General features: G+C 40.0%; 1 protein-coding gene across 1 annotated transcript in view; it reads left to right on the top strand.

The window, feature by feature from the left end:
* Nucleotides 1-16,886, top strand: part of dpf1 (double PHD fingers 1) — a 58,843-nt gene extending 41,957 nt beyond the window's left edge. The window contains exons 9-12 of the mRNA XM_077208936.1: nt 10,942-11,061; nt 11,146-11,258; nt 11,393-11,474; nt 12,625-16,886. Of these exons, the coding sequence (XP_077065051.1) occupies nt 10,942-11,061; nt 11,146-11,258; nt 11,393-11,474; nt 12,625-12,695 (386 nt within the window). The 3' untranslated portion in view covers nt 12,696-16,886. The remainder of the gene's footprint in view (nt 1-10,941; nt 11,062-11,145; nt 11,259-11,392; nt 11,475-12,624) is intronic.
* Nucleotides 16,887-25,552: the final 8,666 nt, after the last annotated feature.

The raw sequence follows: 25,552 nt of genomic DNA on the forward strand, positions 1-25,552 counted from the left end.
CTAAGCACCTGAGAACCTGGGGCAGCATCCAGGTCTAAGCTGTAAAACCTAACGAATGTGAGCGGTGAGGACCAGCCTGCCGCATCACAAACGTCTTGAAGAGAAACCCCAAATAATAAGGCTTTAGAAGCCACCATACCCCTAGTAGAGTGAGCTGTGACCACCAAAGGACATGGCTGGTCAGAATACTCGTATGCAAGTGAAATAGCCTCAACTATCCACTTACTAACCGTCTGTTTAGAAGCAGGAAGACCTTTCTTAGGAGATCCAAAGCAAATAAATAACTGGTCGGACTTCCTCCATGAAGAAGTCCGATGAACATAAGTGTCCAGTGCTCGCACTGGACACAAGAGGTTCTGCCTTTCCTGGTCCGCAGAAGTAAAAGGAGGAGAACAGAAAGCCTGTAGCACAATAGGCCTCGGAATCAAGGTCGGCACCTTAGGGACGTATCCCTGTTTTGGATATAGGAAACCCTTGACCATCCCCGGTGCAAACTCAAGGCAGGTGGGGGAAACCGAAAGGGCCTGAAGATCTCCAACTCTCTTTAGGGACGAAATAGCTAGCAGAAAGATAGTCTTAAGGGTAAAAAATTTCTCTGAAACCGAATCTAAGGGCTCGAATGGAGCCCTAGACAGGCCTTCTAGTACTATAGCAAGATCCCAAGCTGGCACCTTAGTGCGAATTGCAGGCCTCAGCCTCAGTGTGCCACGAAGGAAACGTGTAATCAGGGGGTCTCGACCCAAAGATGTACCCCCCACAAGAGCGTGGTAAGCCGCAATGGCCGCCACGTAGACCTTGAGCGTGGAAGGACATAGACCTGATGTAAAACGCTCCTGCAGGAACTTGAGTACTGTGTTCACAGAACAGTTAACCGGATCCCACTGATGTCGGTGACACCATACAGAAAAAACTCTCCACTTAAGCGCATATAATTTCCTAGTAGCTGGAGCTCTGGAGCTTAGAATGGTCTCAACCACCTCAGTTGAAAGACCACTCTCTATTAATTGGGCCCCCTCAAAGGCCAAACCCACAGGTTCCAAATCTCTGGTCGAGGCCGAAATATTGTGCCCCCGGCCTGAGACAGAAGGTCTCTCCTGATCGGGATCTCCAAGGGAGGACCGTCTAAGAGATGGATCAGGTCGGTAAACCAGATCCGACTTGGCCAGCGTGGTGCTACTAGAAGTAGGCTTATGGCTGGGTGAGTAGGCTGGGTGAGTAAGGGAGAACCACAGTGGACAATGCGTCGTGTGCTGAGACGCAAACAGATCCACCTCTGCTCGGCCGTAAAACTCCCAAATTTTCTCCACTGCCTCGGGGTGGAGTCTCCAGTCCCCTGGCCTCAGCTCCTGCCTCGACAGGATGTCTGCTCCAATATTCTGGTCCCCAGGAATATACACTGCCCTCAGGGAGAGTACCTTCCCCAGATGGTGCGCCAGTTTGCAAAGCGGACGCGATACGTATGCCCTGTAGCCTGAGCGGGGCTAGAGCTGCATTTACGCATTTCGTGAACGTGCGGGGTGATAAAGCTAGACCGAAAGGAAGAACCCGATACTGGTATTCTTTGCCCCCGAAAGAAAACCTTAGGAACTTCCTGTGCTGAGGGAGGATGGAGACATGAAAGTAAGCGTCCTTCAGATCTATCATGACAAACCAGTCCTCGGATCTGATTTGAGTCACGATCTGTTTGAGTGTCAGCATCTTGAACTTGAGTTTTTGTACTGACCGATTTAACAGACGAAGATGTAAAATGAGACGCAACCCTCCAATCCTTTTTTGGAACAATGAAATAACGGCTGTAAAAACCCGACTCTCGGTCGAGTGAGTACACCTGTTCTATAGCTTCCTTCGCTAACAGGGCCTTTACCTCTTGCTCCATTACCAGAGCCTGCTCGGGATGCACCACTGTGAGCAACACCCCGTTGTATCGAGGAGGACGAGAACCAAATTGGATTCTGTATCCTTTCTCTACAATCCGCAGGACCCACCGAGAAATATTTGGCAGTAGCTTCCGAGCTGCCAGAAAATCTACTAAGGGAACCAGCCTCTCGAGGCTGGTCTCTGGCGTTAACGAGACGGCCAGTTCTGGAGGCTGAAACATAATGGCAGGAACTACCTGAACTGGCTGCTCTAGAACCCCCCTCAGAGGGTGCGAAACTGATGCAGTGCCGCAGCATAGCATCAGCGACTCGCTGGAGACTGCTGCGCCCTGAACAGTGTTGGGGAAAGTTACTTTTAAAAGTAATGCATTACAATATTGCGTTACTCCCCAAAAAAGTAACTAAGTTCGTTACTTAGTTACTTTTTATGGAAAGCAATGCGTTACATTAATTTTGCGTTACTTTTTCTCACCTTCAAGGGCTTGTTTGTTTGTTTTTTAATAACAGCTAAAACAATCTATTTTTGCCAATTGTTAAGGCCCTTTCACATCAAAAGTTAAATGAATAAGCCTCAGGCTGAAGGAAATGCATATTTACTACTGTACAGTAGAGGGCGCCGCTCAAACAAACCTTTCAGCTGCTGCTGTTCTTGATTAAATAACAATAGGATACAGGAGAAGGAAGTTCAACACTCTTATTTCTAAACCTAATCTAAAGTCATTTTTGCTTATTAGTATGGTTGAATTAGATCATTGTAGGTCAGCAGCAAAGACATTGGTTTATAAAGTGAGATTAAATACATAAAGTATATTTGTGTAATTTAACATAGTTAATTATAAAACTTTTGCACAAAATTCTGATATTGCATTTGACTGTTTTTATTCATTTTGAGGAATACTGAATGTTTTTGTGCAAGTGAGATGAGTAAATGCATGTTCAATGCAAATGCACACAACACCTCACTTTATTTCTCTCAACATGGGGACAGGAGAGCTGTCAGTCAATAAATGTGAAAAAGTAACTAGCGTTACTTATTTGAAAAAGTAACTCAGATATTTTGTTGTAAATTGAAAAAGTAATGCGTTACTTTACTAGTTACTTGAAAAAGTAATCTGATTACGTAACTCAAGTTACTTGTAATAAGTTACCCCCAACACTGGCCCTGAAGCACCGTGGGTGGCAGGGTTGGCAGAACGGTCTCGTGAGGACCCCGAAGTGGAACGGGCACCGTATACTGAGGTGTACACCGCTTCACTTCGGTCGGGGCTGTCCTCACAGGCCTGACGCCAGTGGCATCAGGACCTCTTTTTTTGAGCCGAAGTCTTCTTCACCTGAAGAACGGTCCTCAGATCCGGCTTCGACATAGAAGACTTCGACTGAGAGTGCTGCGCCTTTTTCCAGTGTTTCTGTGGAGGTGCACGAGACGCAACACTCTCTTTCTGTTGCACACGATATGATGAGCTCGATGGCTGGGGCTGCTCACGCCCAGCAGCCCCAGGGGGCTGGACACGGCGAGGGTGAAACTTTTTAAAAGCATCAGATTGCTTCTTAGATTCCTGAAATCTCTCGACGACCGCATGAACTGCGTCGCCGAAGAGACCCGAAGGCTCAAGCGGAGCATCTAATAAAAAAGTACGATCTCTCTCTTTTAAATTTGCCAGATTAAACTGTAGATGCCTCTCAGTAGCTACCAGGGCTGCCATAGACCGCCCAATTGCCCTGGCGGTCTCCTTAGTAGCTCTGAGAGATAGATCGGTGGCCCAACGAAGTTCTCGAACCTCGTCAGGACCAACTCCCTCGCTGTTATCCAGGTCCCCCAGCAGGTCAGCCTGGTAAGCCTGGAGCAATGCCATAGTGTGTAGACATGCTCCAGCTTGACCTGCTGCCGTATAAGCTTTACCCACTAAAACCAATTTTGCTTTAAGTGGTTTAGTGGGCAGGGCTGAGGCCTTTAGTGACGATGCTGGACCAGCTGACAGATAGCTGGCTAGTGTCTGTTCAGCCTGGGGCATCGCCTCATAACCGTACTCTTTCAACCCTCTTATTTTAGAATACACATTAACTTGAGGGCTGAAAAGACGTGATGAATACGGCTTATTCCACGATTTAGAGATTTCATTGTGCAAATCGGGAAAAAAGGGGAGGCCTCGTGGTGGAGATGATGTGGTAGAAGAAAGGAAATGCTCGTCTAATTTGCTTTTGGGACGAGCTTCCCTTTTCTCAGCTGGCCATACAATATTTAATCTATCAACAGCGCGAGACATCACCTCCACCAGCTCATCATATGCTGGGGAAATAGATGGCGAATCTACTTCGACAGTGTGTGTGCTTTCACTCTCCATACTCTTAACATCAACCTCCTCGGAGGAAGAGCACTGAAGTAATGGAGGGCTCTCTCCCCGGGCAGAAGAAGACGCAGAGCGGGCTTCCGACACCGGGAGGAGAGCACTGGATCTTCCGGGTAAGGAAGGAGAAAAGGCCCTCGGACCCGTCTCCAACCCCTCCGAAAGATCCTTTTGCGATCCCCATGAATGCATTCTCCGCGCCGCCTCGGCAGACGCGGGTCCTGTACCCTGAGGATCGCGAGCCTGCCCACTCTCGTCATAGAGTGACAGGCGAGACCGGAGCATGCGAAGCGGAAGCATTTCACAGTGTTGGCACTCAGCCCCCTCGAAGGCTGAGACCGCATGCTCCACTCCCAAACAAATGACACAAAGCTTGTGTGTGTCCCCACCCCTTAAATAACGCGGGCAGGGAGAAGCACACTGCTTGTACATTTGTTTCGCCATAACGTTTCCGAGATATATTTGCAACAGACAACAATAAATAGACAGAGACAGTATAACACAGATCGCTTGCTGAGGCAACAGAAGCTAATGCTGGTTTGCACCGGATGTGCTTTTATCCCTTCCTGGTCATGACGTCACCCGCCCGTGACGCTCATTCTTTCCATTGGACTAGTTGACATAGATGCTTCAGACGCATTCACGCCGGGGGCGTTCCCAAAGCGTTCGACGAGTTCCCTTGATAGGGAATTACATTTATCACCTTAAATTTGTATCACTTAAATAGATAAATACCTATATATAAATATATATGCAGTATAAAAAATATAATATATTATATTATATTATATTATATTATCGAAATGATCATGAAAATCTTCTAAGCATAAGAATAAAACACACATGTTGAGTAAAATTAATTGTCAATGTAACATAACTCTGTAAACTAACTTGTAACTAATAAACTGTAACTGAACTGTTAATAGCAATAGTATTACATCAATACTAAATTAAATATAAATTTGCTATGGAATGAATTTTATCACTTAAATTAATTTATCTCTACATGACATTTTAAATACAAAAAATCTAAATGTAGAGGTTTTAAGTATGAAATATTTTTACATAGATTTAAAGTAGGTAATTATATAGTAATATAATTTTATATAAATACACTGTATAATCATGTTCTATATTATATTATATTATATTATATTATATTATATTATATTATATTATATTATATTATATTATATTATATTATATTATATTATATTATATTATATTAACTCAGGTGTTCTTTGAGTTTGTCATTACAAATGAATTAATTTTGTCTAGTGAAGTGAACTTCAAATATCTCCTTCTCTCATTCTGGGATTTCCTTTTCCACAATGGATACATGTGATATGAGGTAGGCATATCTTAGAAGGCATCATAATTAAGTTGCCTTGTACCTTTTGGAGCAGCCTTTGCGTGGGGGGCGCCGTATGATGCCTTAACATGCTGCCTATGCAGGCAGCTCACTAGATTTTGGAATAGAGCATCTTTCTGCCGCTCTCTCTCTCTCTCTCTCTCTCTCTCTCTCTCTCTCTCTCTCTCTCTCCTCGCATATTTGTGTGTGTGTGTGTGTCTGTGTGTAAATATGTGTGTGTGACTGAGCGCGCACATGTACGAGAAAGCAGGATTGATAGCCTGTGGCTGATATCCGAACACTACACCTTAAACGCGACTGCAGGCCTTTAATCATTGATAGGCTTTTGCTTGAGTCTGGCAGACTTCAGGGCAGACTCTCACAGACGCTCTCACATACAGCCCTAATAGAAACTGCTGATTCACACTATGCTATTTCAAATCTTGTATTTAAGCCTTTATTTTATACATATATGCAATATGTGTGTGTTTGTACATGATGTGAGACCGCAGGAAAGTGTGTAGAGATGGAGAATGTTAGTGGTTCTGCACGTACATATGCATCCGCTCCACAGGGACTTGTGAGCACATCGCGTCTATGAGACGGACAAAAGAATTGATTTCTTTCACAACCTTTCATTTCTATTTTTTATAAGAACTGTTGGAAAACAGAATGTATTAGTCGGTATACTTGAATGTTTTCTATAACTTTTGATAGAAGAATCTCTGATGCTGTACTGTCAAGTTAATCCTTCTTATTTATCAATATTACATTTTGTAAAATGAATAAGTGCATTCTGCATTCTTAAACCACAAAAATGAAAATTCAGTCATCTATTCACCCTCATGTCATATCCTACATCCAATATTTGTGTAAGGCAGATTGTAGCGCCGCTTTCTGGAGTGCAGTTCACTCCTTCACCAGTTGGCATGCTCTAATTATGCAGTGTGAATGAGAAGCTTTGAGTACACTACTTATTTTTGGTGAACTGTCCAGCTGTCTGTATAATTATCCTTATAACTTACATTCCGACCCTTTTGTTCTCTATTTAACTAGCTTTTACTATTTTTACACACTGATTATTTAACTGAGTTTTACGCAAGTGTGAACTGTTTGCTTGTTGTATGCTAGTCTCCGCTTCAGGCCAATGAACCATTGACTGACCATCTGGTCGCATACAAAAACACAATGCTTCAATCTGATTGGTTGTATAGACTCAATTTATGGGAGTCAAGGTACACAGATATATAAGATCAGTTCACAGAAACAGCAGCTGTTGAAAAATATACTGTAAGGATCATGAAACTGTATGTTCATTTGTCATATGTGAGAGTTTTACAGCCATTTAGAAGAATTGGTGGCAAATACAAATTTGCATGATCCAAAAGTACAAGGAATGTTCCCAGGACATGTTTTTAATGTAATGTGTATTATTAATTTATGATATATTTTCATTGAACAGTTAGTTTATAGAGATATAACAAATTATTATTATTATTATTATTATTATAAATAAACAATAAAAAATAAACAGTATCCACCTGTCCATATGTTTTAGAAATAATAATAATAATAATTATTATATTTGTCATAAATAAACGATTAAAATAAAGAGTATCACTTATCCATATGTTTTAGAATTAATAATAATAATAATAATTATTATTATTATTATTACTGGGAGTTTAAAGAGGAAAATGGTTTGGAGAATGTATGAATGGATTATTATTATAATTTATTTATTTATTATTTTTAATGGGATATGTATTATAAATCTAGGATATGTTTTATTAAATAATTTGTTTAATGAGATATAACAATATGATTGTTATTATTATTATATTGGTCATAAATAAACTATTTTTTTTTAAAAACACTTGTCCATATATTTTAGAGATAATAATTATAACAATAATAATTAGGGATGCACCGATACCGATACCAGTATCGGTATCGGGCCCGATACCAAGCTCATGTACTTGTACTCGTACTCGTAAAAATACCCCGATACCAAAGACCGATACCTCACGTATATCCTTAGCTTATATTTCTTAATTTTTATGAGCACTCTTCCTGCAGTTATAGTGTTGCTAGATTTAATAGTACACTCTAATATTTCACTTTACACTTTCGGCTGTGATTACATTGTTACTCAGTGTTATGTTAAACATTTGTTCTGTGATTTCTTTGGCACTTTATGACAAATTTGATTGTCTTGTTGTCTGTGATTTCTTTAGAACTTTGACAACTTTGTGACAGGCAGGTAAAAATTACATTCATTATGTCCTTGGTTTTGCCCTTTGGAGGTTATTGGACACTGTGAAATTTGGGCTTTGAAAATTTGTGATAAGCACAATAAGAATGATTTATTTTTTTAAGTTTATTTAAGTTGTTGAAAATAAAGATGCTGATTTGTTCATTAGTCTCATTGTGTTGTTCTTAGAAAATTGCCACATAAAACGAGAAAACCCACCAGTACAACAGGCATCGGTATCGGTATCGGCGAGTACCAGGAAAAAAATATCGGTACTCGTACTCGACCCTTAAAAATTGGTATCGGTGCATCCCTAATAATAATGATAATTATTATAATTTTGGACAAATTAATTTAATTGTTATTTAAGTGGAATGCTTCCAAGATTTTAATGCTTAAAAGAACATTTGAAGCAAAATTTTGCCATTTTTTGTAGATGTCTCTAAAAGAAAAAAGAAAAATTGCATTCACATGTATTTTGTACAAATGCAAATAAGATTTATTTGTAAAATTTGAAAATAAAGATAGAATGTATTGTTTGTATTTGTTTGTATAACTGTGCATTGTCCTGTCCATTAGTGAGATGTTTTCATAACTTCCTAATAGTGAAATAGAGGCCTGCAGATGGTCTCAGTACCTCCAGATTTCTTTTTCACACTGTGCCGTAAACCGAGTTTCCCTGTGAGCACCACGGACAGCTCCAGAGCACACTTTGTTCAGTCCTGCCTCTAATGCTGCTGGTATCCACTGCTGCAGCTGCACACAACACAATGCAGCCTCTCACAGACTACATGCTCTAGTGTGTGCCTGAATCTTGATTTACAAACCACTTAATGCAGTTCCTGCCGGGTTGTTTTTGTCTTCCCCGCTCAACTTTGCATGTGTAATGTGTGCTCTATAGAGTTTGTTGCGAACACTTTTTCATCTACAATGTTTTTTTTTTAATAAGTCCTCTGTCTCTTGTCTTATCCTGGTCCATTCTCTTTCCTTCTCTCTCTCTCTCTCTCTCTCTCTCTCTCTCTCTCTCTCTCTCTCTCTCTCTCTCTCTCTCTCTCTCTCTCTCTGTCTCTCTCTCTCTTCTCTCTGGAGATTAGGGAATAAAACAGCACATATTCCCCCTGCTCGCTCATGCTCCCTCCCCCACTGATAGGATCTCTGGAGGATGGAGTGGATTAATGACCTCGCTGGAGAGGGCCAGATCTCTCCAAATCACCCCACAGAGCTGCACACACCGCTCATCATCAGTGTGTGTGTGTGTGCGTGCGATTTACAGTAGCACATATCCTTATTTCCACTATATATGTGCTCAACCCATCACTAGTCGCACTGTGTTGCATTTAATTCAACCCACTGAAAGACAGACCTGTTCAGCCATGAATTTAAACTGATCTACACAGAGACATCCTTGTCTTCCTTGTTAATTATATACACCAGTCTCCTGCTGTGTATTTGTTTCTCTCCGCAGCAGTTTCCTCTCTTCCTGTGACAATATTTAACAGACCTCCAGTTCTCCCAGTGGAGAGCGTGTCCCCCTCCCTCCGCTCAGACTGCAGGCTTCAGCAGGCCCGTATACCACTGTGAAAGGAAACATATGGACAGAAAACACACTAGAGACAGAAACAGAATATCATAGTGACTTGGGGTGGCAACAGCCTAAGCCCAAAGTATACTTTGGCCATCCACACAGTGTCCGCGCGAGGTATTTTTCGTCATCAGAAGGACATTTACGCACACCGTCCGCGTGCTGCCCAATTTTTGTGTTCACGCTCACGCCACATATGCGAGTGATTTGAGCACTTAAGAGTCCACTAGTTAGTGCGCATGTACCAAACACATCTTTAAAAGAGTATACTTTGATTATACTTTAAAAGGCTCTTTAGAAACCACAAAGAACACCCTAGCAACCATGTAACAATGAGCTGCTCAGTGACCATCCACAACATCTTCCAATGTGATTTTTCTTCAAAACATTTAATAATGTTGCACTTTTTCTTTCTTGTACCACTTTACAATAATGTTCAATTCGTCCTAACAATGAACAATATTTTACAGTATTTATTAACCTACTAACAGCAAAGTTTAAAATAATTGTGTAAAGTAAAAAAAAAAAACATTTAGAAAATAATGTTTTTTTTTTTAAAGGAAGTCTCTTCTGCTCACCAAGGCTGTGTTTATTTGAAATACAGCAAAACAGTAATATTCTTAAAAAATAATTAACTGCTTTCTATTTGAATATATTTTAAATGTAATTTATTCTTGTGACGACATCATTACTCCAGTTTTCAGTGTCACATGATCCTTCAGAAATCATTCTAATATGCTGATTCGCTGCTCAAGAAACAGTTGTGCTGCTTAATATTTTGTGGAAACCATGATAAATTCTTTCAGAATTCTTTGATAGATACAAAGTTAATTTTTTTTTGTCTTTTGTCTTTTTGTAATTTTGTCTTTACAGTCACTTTTGATCAATTTAACGAATGTTTTCTGAATAAAAGTATTCATTTAAATGTTTTTTTTAAAATCTTACTGATCCCAAATGTTTGAATGGTTGTGTAGGTTGATGTTAATGTATGCATTCTCTAATACAAAGTTCTGTCATGAAACTCTAGATATCGCACCAGACTAATAGGTCCTTAACTCAATTTGCTTGCAATCACATCATTCTCTATAGAATGCATCTGATTGGTTCCTGCTGTATCAGCAGCCAATGAGCTTGCTGCTCAACATTTAAATACTTGGTCAGTGTATACGTAGCAATTTGCAGCACGCTTTCAAAAACCCTCCACCTTCCCCAGCTGCACCTGTATAGATCTGCTTGGGTAATTCATGTATGCTATTGTACAGCAGCAGCATGTCTTGCTCACAGCAGTGTGTCGTTTGTGTATTGGCGGTCGCAAGTCTCGTACTTGCTCTGCAGCAGCAGCAATAACCAACAGCTGCAGCATAGCAGATCTATTCCTCTGAGACCAAACATATCAACACTGTCATATCCATTTCCATGCCAAACAAAATTCATTGTTAGTCCATAATACCTAATGCATTAATTAATAGTAACATATTTCTTCATTTCTTTTGTTTCGTTTAAATTTTTGCACTTTTCTCTTCTCTTTGCAGCCAAAAAAGCAGCTGATGGTTCTGTCATCCCAAACGGCTACTGTGACTTCTGTCTAGGAGGCTCCAAGAAAACAGGCTGTCCTGAAGATCTAATTTCCTGTGCGGACTGCGGCCGATCAGGTGCGACCTAACCCATGTAAGCTCAGCTCGTAAATGGGATTTATTAATTTCTCAACATATTTCTTTCTTTTCGGGTTGTTGCAGGTCATCCGTCGTGCCTGCAGTTCACCGTCAACATGACGGCGGCAGTGAGGACCTACCGCTGGCAGTGCATCGAGTGCAAATCATGCAGCCTGTGCGGGACATCAGAGAACGATGTAAGTCAACTGAACCAAGCAACTTTTTTTTCCAGTTCAATCTCTGTTGTGTTTGAGAACTGTTTAATCCAAGCCCCCAGCGCTAGTGTTTGGGGACATGTGCATACAAGGATCAACTTGCATTATTTTTACAGGATCAGCTTTTATTCTGTGATGATTGTGACAGAGGGTATCATATGTATTGTCTAAGTCCCCCAATGTCGGAGCCTCCGGAGGGTATGTGCTATGTGTTTTACATTTAGGTGTTTTAAGTGCACTGCAAAAAAAGAAATCGTATTCTTAATCAGTATTTTTGTATTATTGTTCAGTAAAAATCTAAACATCCTTAAAGCAAGAGATATTTACTTTAGAAGAAAAAATATTATTGCATTTTTTATTTTTATTTTATAAATATATAAGTATATAATTTATAAGATATATTAAAGTATATATTAAGCATACACATATATAATAAAAAAATATATAAGTATTTTTATTTTAATTAATAATACATTTAATTTAACTTAAAACTGATACTTAAAAGTACTATTTCAAACTTTTTCCAAATATTAATATTAAGTATGTATATTTCTGGTCAGATTGTTTTTTCTAGTTTTAAGCACTTTACTCTTGCAGTTTTTGTTACACACATTTGTTGGGTGGAAACCTCGTATTTTTCACAAATGCTACTTTTCAGGAAATGTAAAAACACTGTGCTTTTTAAATAATTAAACACTGTGTTGCCAAAGCTGATATTGTGGCTTTACATATGGTCAGACACTTGTGTCATTATATTATTAACATTGACCAAAATCAAGGTCAAATTTTCTTCTGTCATCTGGCCAAAATCTCATTTTTTAAAGATCAAGTGCTTCGCACAGGCTATTTAAGACTTTATTAGCTATGAATTGAGAACAAATGCAATATAAGACTAAGACACTCTTCCCTGCTGCATTGCAAACAAGCAGAGACAGTCCAAACTCTCATTGGCACTTCATTCATGATAGAGGCGATCTGTAGTTATGAGGCTTTACTGACAGTTTGAGGATCCAATGAAGTTACAAGGTTTAGTCACAAGATTTTTAAAATACTTTTCATAAGTTAAATATTTACAAAACCCACAGACATCCGTAAACTGTGACCAATGCTAATGATTTATGCAAAAAAAAAAAAAAAAAAAAAAAATCAAGTAATGAAATATGGAGATACAAGGTTTCTGTCTGACAGTGACGATAATCTACTCTCTGGAAAAATAAGGTGAAAAAATACTGATAATCAATAAATTTTTGCAGTGTACAAGAACAGCTACTTAAAAGTGCTATGTCTAACTTTGGCCAAATATTACACGCTTCAGTTTAAAACAACATTTATGTCTCTTCCTTTGCAGGGAGCTGGAGTTGCCATCTGTGTCTGCGCCAGCTAAAGGAAAAAGCGTCCGCCTACATCACACTAACCTAATCTCCGTGCCCTACTTCACCCTAGCAGTCTCATCCTACTCTATCCCATCATCACAGATCCAAAGAGACTCCCCCAACATCCACCAGAAGAGAAAAACTTTCATCTGCCCATTGCCTGAATGGTGACAGCAAGGGAAGCATAGGGAAGCGACTAACATTTTTGTATGTCAATTGGGACTCAAGCAGACCTTTCCTTGTCAGTCCCTCCAAAGAGTTCTTTCCTTCAATGATCAGAGAGGTCTTCTTCTTGTCTGACTCCATCTTATGGTGGCTAGACAAGTAGTGCCAAACGATTTGTCGCTGAGGAGCCATTTTGCACGAATCTGAGGGGGGCATGTCAGTGGGAGGAGTCTCTGTGACATCATTAGATGACGCACCAACTGCAGATGGGACGAGTGCCACTTGATCTCACCGCAGCTTTTGGTTTGTTTAGCTCTGGTGAGAGATGGTATCAACATGCCATTGATTTTTTTTTGCGGTTTATTCTTTAGGAGCAGACACCAGCGCATAATGAGATCATGTTTAGTCATTAAATTTGGCCTTATTCTAGCTGTAATTAGACTTCTGTTGTAGAGATGAATGAATTCTTCAATAATTAATATCCCTTGAGGATACAACTTTTGGTTCTTGCAACGCATTACAAAAAAAGATGATTTATCATGAATAGTAGTCTGTGTTGAAGATAGTCTGTGTTGAAAGGAATATTGCGGGTTCAATACAAGCACTTGTAGAATAAAGTTGATAACCACAAACCATATACTTTATTTTTAATTTTTTTTAAAGGGTTACAATGAAGTAGTCAATTGCGGGATCCACGGGATCTAACGCAAAGAGACTTAAAAGTGATAGTTACTCAAATTTATGTTTTTAAGTTACAGAATGTTATTTGTTTTATTCGTCTATTGCGCAAAAAAAAATCTATAATTTATAGATGCAGAGTTGGATATTCTCATATATTTTTTGATTGTATTCGACAATGAACAAATGAAACAGCGTAGAGCAAATTCCTTTTGCCTGCTGTGACAAATGCCAACATGCAACTTGCACAAGTCTGGCACCTGAGATCTGAAGCAGAGAATTGGTGGGAATTGGAAAATAAAATGCCTATGACACTGGACTGAGACTGACAAATCTGTCTAGACCTCCTCCTGCAGGCTTTTGCGAGGGGTGCGGGACAAAACGTGAAAGTTGCCGGTGTTAGCAGGACAAAGATTTTTTTTGCAGGAGCAGGATTGAAAAATCTATTCCTCACACTTACAGTGGAAATGAATGTGGCCAATCTGTAAACACTATATTACTCATTATTTTTAAAAAAAATAGCCACAAGATGCAAAAAATATGAGTGTTAACATGATTTTAGTGTGAAAAAAACCCACTTACTGACCTTTTCTGTGTAAAGTTGTCCAATTTAGTAACTTTGTTGCCATGACAATGTTAAGCCAAAAACAATAAAACAACCATAAAAAAATATGTGAACAACACAAGTTTTTACAGAAAGTTAATGTAAGTGCTTTTATAAAATAATAAACTTCACATTTCTGCTTTTAAATCATCTAAAATTGGCCCCTTTCACTTCCATTGTAAGTGCTTCGCCGTTACCGTAATTTTTTCTTTTTTTTCTTTTTTTTTAAGAAAACAAGGGACAAGTAGATTTTTGTTGTTGTTGTGGCAATCAACCTTATACCACAAATGCTGCTGAACTTGTTTTGAATCTGGAAAATTCTGGAATATCAAGTCTTTTGCCCAAGGGAAGTCGTAATGCTGCAAACAGTTTTCATGCATAGAAAGATGCCTTTATTAAGAAAGTCCGAGGTGCATGTTTTTCAACCAGAGTCAAACTTGCTCTGTGTGAAAAAAGAAAAGAAAGAAAAGTAGATTTCAAAAATCAGTTGATTAATTCCGTACTTCCAACATGATCCCCACCTCCTCTTCCTATTCTCAACAAGCCAACATGAAATTCCCTCTCAGCCAGGGTGCGTTTATAAGAGTGTATATTTATCGAGCAACGTCTGTCCTTGTTTTAAAAACAGGGCGTTAAACGGTTGATTGTTTTCTTTTTTATGATGACTTGCTTGCATGTTGTAATAGTATCGTTTTTAAATAATTTAAGGACAAAAAATCGAAGAAAGCACACTTATTCTGCAATAATGTTTTTGTGTTTGTGACCCTTTCTGGGGAAGTTGCGTCGGTATGTATGTGCGCTTTTAAAACTCTCGTGGAACTTCGAATTTGTAAACAACAGAGTGAGGAAATGGGCGGAGACTACAGTGGGTGGGGTGTTTTAAAAAGGGGGAGGAGTTTGTGAAATTCTGACGTTTTCAGGTGCCACTGCAAACTCTCCATTTTGATTTCCTGGACAAACTGAAGACCAGCTTTGGAGACTCCTTTCCATCCCCCCAGTCTCTTTGGAGGGGCATTTTTCTTTTTTGTGACAAGAAAAATTGTGCGCCTCTTTTGTAGAATGAGCTCTTTACTATCTGTAAGTCTGCTTTGTGTTCTGAGACTTGCTACTGCAGCCTGCTTAAAAGAAGAAAAAATGTCAAGCTAAATCCAGAGGACGGCAGCATGTGTGCGTGTGTGCGATTGTGCTGAGGTGACTGTTTTGAACCCAAAGTCCCCTCTTATCCGTGGCCTAACTGAAAAGACTGCCTGCCATTTTCTCCACTCCGAGTCCTTGAGCTTTAAGTTGCGAGACGTTTGCTGTAAATATATAAGTGCTCTGTCTTTCCAGAATCAGTCCATGTTATAGACTCAAGTGAAAATGTCTTATGTGCTGTAATTCATCGAAATGTGAAAACAGCCTTTTCTACGCTGTCAGTGAAATATGAATCCATGTTATTGGGTTATTTCTATTTTTGTATAATTTTCCAATGTATGGTTTTAATGAGCACTACACCACTGGTAACTCTGACTCCATATATGTAAATCTTTTCAATTCTTTTTAAAAGAGTTGTAGAAATGTTTAGTCTTTAGTAGAAATAGTCTAGATTTCACATTTGGATATATCAACTTCAGCCAACCCCTTGTTGTTCTTTTTTCTTCTTCTTTTTTTTTACTTACCTATGACTATTTTGCACAGTCTGTGTGATTTTTTTGGACGAGGGCACTGTTAGAGGATTTTAATTAAAGCAATTACACCAGAGATAAAATTATAGACGCATTTTGCATGTTCTGATATTGATAACACACAATAATTACACATGGAATGTGTTGATTCTTTCCCTCTCAGTTCCTGAAGCCAAAACACTGTGGCTTTGTGGTGTTTTCAAAACATTGTTTGTTTGAGCGGCCTGGCATAGCAACACTGGCTCAACCAATAGCAAGCGTTTGGAGGTGGAGCTATCTGTCTGTGTGACCAATAGCAGATGGAAAGGCTGGTAGGAGTGTTCTGAAAACCTTTTTATAATGTTTTCAGTAGTGAAATGACACAATTCACTTTTAACAGTATTAAGAGGGGGGAAATATATTCTGATTTTGTCTGCCTTGGTGAGATTGTTGGATAGAAACTAACCTTCGGTTCTGTAGTATTTTCTAGAACTACAAACGATTTTCAAGCTGTTTTCATGGCCCCAAAGTTTGAAAGAGGGGCTGTGATTGGTTTGTATAGAAATATTTTGTTAGTTCACAGGCCTTTATCGACAAGGGGCGGAGTCATAATGATGTGATTGTATTCTTAGTAATGTAAGAGTATGAGTGGCATTATATGGGAGAATGGTTAAGGGGTACAAAAGGCTTAACCGGATTGTTAAAATGGTGAGCAGCAACATTTCAACGCGGACCACTGTGTCCTTTGTCCTGCTTGGGTTGAGATCTGTGCTCAATTTGTCTTTAATCTGTCTCGCTAATTTAACAGGGTCTTCTCTACCTGTATATTGTTGTGCTGTGATCTTTGCTTGCAGTTTTTTTTTATTCCCCTCAAACACCCACACACAAATACTCTTGTGTGAGAGGATGCGTGAGTGTTTTACTTTCTTGTAACTGTCCATAGAAAAATAAAACAGACGTATGGAGAAAAGAAGCGTGTTCTGACTCAGGACTGAGTTGTACATTTGTTTTCATTGAACTTGAAATGGGTGCTCCTCATGGAACTGAGCATCTCTGATCACTGCTGCTCAGTGATCCACTTTTAAGAATGTGCTTTCTTTTATTTCTGTCCATTTTGACAAGCAGTAAATAAAAAAAAATTGTACCATTATCCGATTTTGTCTTCTGTGATGTTTCCAGCGGAGCAGCGCTGAAATACAGAATTTAAAGGAATAGTTTACCCAATAATTTAAATAATATCCTGGCTTTTCCCAGCTTTGTAATAATGGCATTGAATAGTGCCCGAGTTTTTGGAGCTCCGAAAATCCGTCCATCAAAAAAGTAACACATATGACTCCATGGAATTCAACTCTCTTGTGAACGCACGTACCGCCGTTAAATATGAATATTTTTCTTACAAAAACCCATTGCTTCGCTTTAGAAGGCATTTATTAACCCACTGGAGTCGTATGGATTACTTTTATGATGGATGGATGTGCTTTTTGGAGCTTCAAAAATTAAGGTACCATTCAATGTCATTACAAAGCTGGGAAGAGCCAGGATATTATTTAATATAATGCAGATCATGTTCGGAAAATCATTTACACCTAGGATGGCTTGAGAGTGAGTAAATTATGAGAGAATATTCATTTTTGGGTGAACTATTCCTTTAAAGTAGGAATGAAACAGATGTTATGATAGTCTTTTGTTCCCAATTGTGAGATACATATGAGTGAAATGACTTTTGAACAAGAAAAAAAAAATGTAGGGTGGGACTTGAGTTTGGTTTGAGATGGTTGTGGTTTGGTATTGGACGATCTCATGTGAGTGACAGGTTGTCCCGCCCACATGCCAGTAAACACAAGAGAAGAGAAGAGTGTGGAAAAATCATTTGTGACCATGCACCATAAAACCATTCACAAGTGTAATTTTTTTAAATTTGAGATGTATACATCATATGAAAGCTGAATAAATAAACTTTCCAATGATGTATGGTTTGTTAGGATAGGACCATGTTTGGCCGAGAATCAACAATTTGAAAATCTGGAATCTGAGGTTGCAAAAAAATCTAAACATTGGTAAAATCACCTTTAAAGTTGTCCATTTATATTCGCTATTTTGCTGCATCCACTCACAATTTATATATATATATATATATATATATATATATATATATATATATATATGAAGACCTTCGATGCAAAAGCCTCTAAAAGCCACCTCTGTCAAAAATGAGATAATAGTAGGCTATTGAGTGAATGCTCTCCACACATAGTATATGCTCATCAAATACTTTCACTTCAAACTCACTAAATCCCAGCCTCAGCCCATTCAGAAATGCCGGTACTTGGGTAGAAACCTATACATAGGAGCCTGATAAAAATTTAGACGGACTTAGAGGCTTTTGCATCTGAAGTCTTCATATTTAAATACAGTAGGAAATTTACAAAATATCTTCATGGAACATTATATCCTAATGATTTTTGACATAAAAGAAAAATCGATTTTTGACCCATACAATGCATTGTTGGCTATTGCCACAATTATACCCGTGCGACTTGCGACTGGTTTTGTGGTCCAGAGTCACATTTATAATACAGTAAATGCAGCAATTGTCCATTTTGATTTCATGGTGACTTTAAATTCATATAAACTGTGAAAATGGTCATGAAAAACTACATTATGAATGTCTAAGCAGACTGGCTGGAAAAAGTGTATATGACACTTTTAATATTAACTAACTTTGTCAATAGATGCTTCCTGCTCTGGTGCAAGGAAAACAACTGTCTGTAGCTGTTTGTGAGATAAAATAAGGTTTTTTCTCTCTCCTCCAACTAGAACATTACATCTTAATAAATAACATGCAATCAAGCACACATGCTGTATACTGTAAAGCAGTGCTTTTAATTGGAAGAGTGCATTATAAAACAGATATTTGCACCTTCTGCCAGCCTGTTTTGGAGAAACACAATTAACTAACCAGTAAACTGCCTATTTGCGACACACTATTTTTATTCCATTTTAATGATTTATTTTAGCACTGTATCTTGATCCGCATTTAAAAAAAAGAATTTTCCTTTGGTTAACACAATCTGAATCCCAATATGTCTTTCCAAACCACAAAATTTAAACCCGTTTGCACCAAGATCAGAATTCATGCCATAAATAAAAGAAATATCTGTGCGTTACGCTCTATTATTCGTGCATATGTGTTTGAGTTTGTGTGTGTGTGTGTGCATGTGTGTGTGTTTGTGGGGTGGGGGGGAGTGGGGGTGATCGGAGACTCCAAGCCAATTACCACATCCACCAGACATCCTCAGACTGCCTGAGCCTTCCTTCCAATAAGAGTACGGCTGCAAAGAGCTGGGGCCTGAGGTGGTTGCCATGGCAACTCAGGGGCTGCTTGCATGGCGGATGATGCTGGGGTGATGGATTACAGTAATGGGATGGGGTGTGCAGGAAGGGAGGGGTGAGTGGAGAGAACTCATGCATAAATATATTGGAAATGTATGAATAAATCTGAAATGCATAGACTTAAAGGACACAGAGGAGGAGAGTGGATGGAGAATTTGGCCCGTTCAACATGGGTCTGAAAATCATATGGCTTTATGAAGGTATATTGTCTCAAAGAGTTACTTATTTTTAACTATTTTATAAATATATTTGGGATGTTGAACTTAAACCAACTTATGAGACAGTAATATTTAAGATTTTACTGTTTAAAACATCTATTTAAAAAACAATAATATGCTTTATGTAACTCTACATGCCTTTACTGAATGCTGAAATGCTAATGTATATATACAGGCTTTAAACAGCCTTATTATTAACTCTACAACAAAACTCTTTTTTTTCTAGCTTTTTATATTTTCTGAAGGAATCTGAGACCCAGGATCCTGGTGCGTTCTAATGCCACATGAAATCTGTCACTAGTCTGCCATCTAGTGTTAGTCCTAACATGTACAACGTGTAAACTGCTCTGACAAGCACTAACTAGCATTAACCAGAAATTAATAATGGTCTTTTTTTAAAATCAAGGTTGCCCCCTAATTTTACAGTTCTGTTACGCGTGTACATACTATGTACTATTATAAAAATTACAAAAACTAGATACTAACCCTGATCCTACCACTAACCTTAACCCCTGTAGTTATCATATATCACCCAGTACTTTCTTACTGTAATTATACATACTGTAAAATAGAGGTTTACCATTTATTTTAAGGTGTCATTGTTACAGTCTAATTATATATTTAAGAGTAATATTAAGCAATTACATATACTTAGTTTAGGGTTAGGGTAGGACTAGGATTTGGTTGGTTTTTTGCAATTATGCATAATTTACTGTTATTACTATGGTAAGTACATGTAACATATGTAACAAGGACACTGTAAAATAAAGTGTTACCAAATAAAGTGTAACAAAAAAACCTATAGCCTAACAAATCTCAAAAGCACATTAAATTACAAAAACTTTAACTAAAAATTAAATGAAAACAAAACATTTTTTAAAATAAAAGTTAATTCAAAATATTAATCCATGCTTTAAATAATACTTAAATAATACTGTTTAAAGTAACACCAGATAAATTTTGCTCTCGGGGTCCCCCTACAGTCGGGAAACAGTATTGTCCTCTACTACTGTCGTAAACTCTGTCATCGTGCATTTGTTGACAACCATGATAGCCCTGAACACTGTAGGAGGAGGTCACATGCAGGTGTTCTGCTTGCATCGCGTGTGAAATGTATTCATCCCAGGTACAGTGGCATATATTTCAGCATGTCATATGAATATAATTTAATGGGTTTTATTTTTTTTCTAACGACAAATGATCGCGATGATCACGTTTACAAGCCAGTGTCATTATAGTAGCCTAGTCTATTGGTTACCGTTTTACTGAATCTATATGATACTTCAATGCAATGTTTGAGTGGTAGATAATAACCATATATCGTCAATATTATAATATCAAGCTACCATAGATAAATCTGCAAATTTTACAAATCGATTTGCATTATAGCTTGAGGCAAGACAAATAATCATTACCTGATTCATGAAGATAAACGGAGGATAAGATAGCTTCCGTAGTCAGGGAGACAAAAAAACACCCCAGACTAAGGGGTTTCATTGGTTGTTGCGTTAAATGTTACCCAGATACAATAGTGCTATTTTCTGATTGGCTAACAACACCAGACGAACAACACCAGAGGAGACGCGCTTGAATTCATGCCTGTTCCACAGTGAGAGCGGCGCGGCCAGAGTTTTGGGCGCTGCGGCATATTAAATACATTACAAATAGTTTTTCAGCGTGAGAAATACAATGTGTGGCGGGAGAGCGTGACAAAAGATCGAAATGAGTGACTGTCACGCTCAATGCGTGACACTTGACAGCTGCGATTTTAAGGAAGTGGGGTGGTGGTGGAAGCAGTGGCGCCTCCAGAAATTTTTCATAGGGGTGGCCAGATGGGGCCACTTAAAATCTTGGGGTGGCACACCAAAACTATAAACCATAATTTCAGAATTTTATTCTACTGTTGTAGCAAACCGGCCTGTAGAAAACTATCAGAAAAACTTAAGGAAACTCCTACTGATATACTTTGGTTTATTGTGTTATATTTAATGTTACTAATGATATTGGTAGGGCCCTACTAATATATATTATATTATATATAATGATATATATTATACAGATATGATATATATATATAAGGGCCCTCGCCCCGCGGCATATTTCAAGATACTTACATAATTGTGATGAATTTAATCCTTTTTAAGTTATTATTTTGCAGTGTAAGATTACAGTTAACACCTTTAAATATTACATAAATGTATTATGAATTTTTAATAAACTTAATGAGTGTATAAATCAGCAGCAAAAAGTAATTCTTGAAAAAATGTGCACAGTAATTTTATAAAATCTAAATATGTTAATAGAAACAAATTACTATTAGTTCTCTTATAAAATTCAATCAGGCAATCATACATTTCACAATTTTATATTTATATATTAATGTCAAGAATTCAGAAGTGCATAAATACCCTACACTACAAAGAAATAATATACAATTAAATTATGCTTATTTTAAATGTATTGAGCAGGCTAGGTATAACAAAATATATTGGCTTTTAATAATATTTCAGTGCGCAAACCCATGATAACATGAAAAACAGCACGCACACAGCGTGTATGCGCATCGCGGGATTCGCGGGTGCAAAATGATGTGCTCAAAGCAACATGGAGTCACCGTGTGCAGCGCTGCGCTGTATCAATAAATATTGATACAGCTTAAGGGTTTTAAACGACTCACTACCAGTGTTGGGAAAGTTCAATTTCTACATGAACTAGTTAAAGTTCAGTTCACAAATTTTAAAACGAACTAGTTCAGTTCAGTTCATACTTACTGTTCATTCATAGTTCTTTTTTTCCATATGTTGCTGCGAGCTATTATTTTTCAAAATGATTGCCACAACCCATGAATTAGAAATAGCAATTATTTTATCGGTGGGCAAAGTTTGAACAGAAATGTACGATTTTTCCCATCCTCACCGACCTTGTCATAAAACCCGTTTAAATGATCAAACGATCCTCCTTGCTGCATTTTGTGTTGATGACGCATGCGGCCTTGCGACGCTGGCGGCTGGTGTTGCCAGATTGGGTGTTTTTCCGCTACATATTAAGGCCTGTTTACGGTGTGTTTTAGCCGGGGTTTCGCCTGGAAGGCTCTATAGAAATCTGGCACCCTAATGAATGAAGTTAAACGTCTCAGGTTACTATTGTAACCATAGTTCCCTGAGAACAGGGAACGAGACGATGCGTCCATCGACGCCATGGGAACGCCCCCAGCGTGACTGCGTCTGAAGCATCTATGTCAACTAGTCCAATGGAAAGAATGAGCGTCACGGGCGGGTGACGTCATGACCAGGATATGATAAAAGCACATCCGGTGCAAACCGGCATTAGCTTCGAAAATTGCCGAAGCAAGCCGATCACAGGGATGCAGGAAGTATGGCAGGGTGACGCATCGTCTCGTTCCCTGTTCTCAGGGAACTATGGTTACAATAGTAACCTGAGACGTTCCCTTACGAAGGGAACTCAACGATGCGTCCATCGACGCCATGGGAACGAGAATACCCAAAGCGCCAGAATTCCAAGTACCTGAGTGTCAGTCTGTTGTAACTAAGCACTAAGCACCTGAGAACCTGGGGCAGCATCCAGGTCCAAGCTGTAAAACCTCATGAATGTGAGCGGTGAGGACCAGCCCGCCGCATCACAAACGTCTTGGACAGAACTCCAGATAATACGCTTAGAAGCCATACTCCTAGTGGAATGAGCCCTGACCACCAAATGGTTGGCCAGAAGACTCACAAGCAAGAAGAATAGTCTCGACTATCTATATGCTCAATAGGTTGGATTTTCTCGACAGAGAAGTCCGATGAACATAAGTGTCCAGTGCTCGCACTGGCACAAGAGGTTCAGCTTTTCCTGGTCCGAAAAATGGGGGAGGACAGAAACCTGCAGCACAATAGGCCTCGGAATAATGGTAGGCACCTTTGGAACATATCCATGTTTCGGGTAAGATTGCCTTGGCCATCCCGGTGCACTCAAGGCAGGTGGGGACCGAAAGGGCCTGAAGGTCTGACTCTTATAGGGACGAAATAGCTAGCAGAAAATAGTCTTAAAAGAAAGGAACTTCTCTGAGACCAAATCTAAGGGCTCGAAGGGAGCCCCAGATAGGCCTTCTAGAACTATTGCAAGGTCCCAAGCCAGCACCTTAGTGCAAGTTGCATGCCTCAGCCTCAAAGTGCCACGAAGGAAACGAGTGATCAGGGGGTCTCGACCCAAAAATGTACTACCCACCAGGGCGTGGAAAGCCGCAATGGCCGCCACACATATTATACCTTAAGCGTGGAAGGACATAGACCTGATACAAAGCGTTCTTGCAGAAACTCGAATACTGTGTTTACTGAACAGTTAACCGGATCCCACTGACGCTGGTAACACCAAGAAGTGAAAAACTCTCGAAATAGTGAATATAGTTTCCTCGTAGCGGGAGCTCTGGAGCTTAGAATGGTCTAAACAACCTCGGTTGAGAGACCACTCTCTATGAGTTGGGCCCCCTCAGAGGCCAAACCCACAGTTCCCAAATCCCCTGCCGGGGGTGCAATATTGCATCCCCTGCCTGAGACAGAAGGTCTCTCCTGATCGGGACCTCCAAGGGAGGTCCGTCGAGGAGAAAAATTAGGTCCGCAAACCAAATTCAGCTCGGCCAGGGTGGTGCTACTAAATAGGCTTATTCCATCCTGGCGGATTCACTCCAGAACTCCTGGGAGCAGAGCAACGGAGGGAAATGCGTACAGACGTAGCCTCGGCCACGTCTGCACCATAGCATCCAGCCCCGAGGGGACTGGTTGAGTGAGGGATAACCAGAGTGGACAGTGCGTCGTATGCTGAGACGAGAACAAATCCACTTCTGCCTGGCCGTAAAACTCCCATATTTGCTCCACCGCCTCGGGGTGGAGTCCCCTGGCCTCAGCCCCTGCCTCGACAGGGTGTCTGCTCCAATATTCTGCCCCCCCCCGGAATATACACTGCCCTCAGACAGCGTAATTTCTTGAGGGACCAAAATAAGAGGCCACCAACGTGTTGTCTGTGGGTCAAGAACCAGAGTTTCCTCCATATAACCAAGGCGCGGGGATACTGCCGCGTGATCTTGATCGTAAGGAGTGGGTTTCCCCTCAGGGAGAACCCTCTGGTCCTGAGCCACCTCTGTAAAGGTCTCACGTACAGCAGGTCAAAGGGTATCACATTGGACGCTGCTGCCCTGAGGCCTAACAGTCACTGTTCCAGAACAACACATGATGGCCCCTCAGGTCTGGGAGGAGATGTCTCAACGCATTGAAGACGACCATCATCTCTAGGCAATTCATGTGCCAAGAGAGATGATGACTCCTCCACAAGCCCTGAGCTGAGCGGCCTTCCAATACCGCTCCCCAGCCGGTGAGGGAAGCATCTGTCGAGATCACAACTCGATGGCAAAGAGCTCCCAACACCGGACCCTGGGTTAAGAACCAGTGTTTCCTCCATATAACCAAGGTGCGGAGACACCGCCGCGTGATCTTGATCATACGAAGTGGGTTTCCCCTCGGGGAGAACCCTCTGGTCCTGAGCCACCACTGTAAAGGTCTCATGTACAGCAGGCCAAAAGTTATCCCGTTGAACGCTGCTGTCACAAGACCCAACAGTCTCTCTAACTGTTTTACAGTGCGTGACTGGCCTAGCCTCAGCTCTTTTGTGGCTGTTAGGATAGCAGCTACACGAACGGGCGACAGAGTGGCCCGCATTGTCACTGAATCCCATACCACACCAAGGAAAGTGGTTCTCTGTACTGGAGAAAGCACACTCTTCTTGGCATTGAGCCTCAACCCCAACATCTGCATAGGAGCGAGAACGACACCTCGGTGCCGAACCGCTAACTGTTCTGATTCCGCTAGAATCAGCCAGTCATCTATGCAATTCAGAATGCATATGCACTGCAGCCTGGCGGGGCCAGAGCTGCGTCTACACGCTTCGTGAATGTGCGGGGTGATAGAGCTAGACCGAAAGGAAGTGCCTGATACTGGTGTTCTTTGCCCCAAAGAAAACCTCAGGAACCTCCTGTGCTGAGGGAGGATGGAGATATGGAAGTATGCGTCTTTTAGATCTATCGTGACAAACCAGTCCTCGGATCTGATTTGAGTCACGATCTGTTTGAGTGTCAGCATTTTGGACTTGAGTTCCAGCACCAAACACTCCAACAGACGAAGATCTAGTATGTGACGCAGCTCTCCATCCT

Source organism: Siphateles boraxobius, unplaced genomic scaffold, assembly GCF_051911475.1.
Source record: "Siphateles boraxobius isolate OS27281-9 unplaced genomic scaffold, OSU_SipBor_1 6, whole genome shotgun sequence".
Classification (NCBI taxonomy): domain Eukaryota; kingdom Metazoa; phylum Chordata; class Actinopteri; order Cypriniformes; family Leuciscidae; genus Siphateles; species Siphateles boraxobius.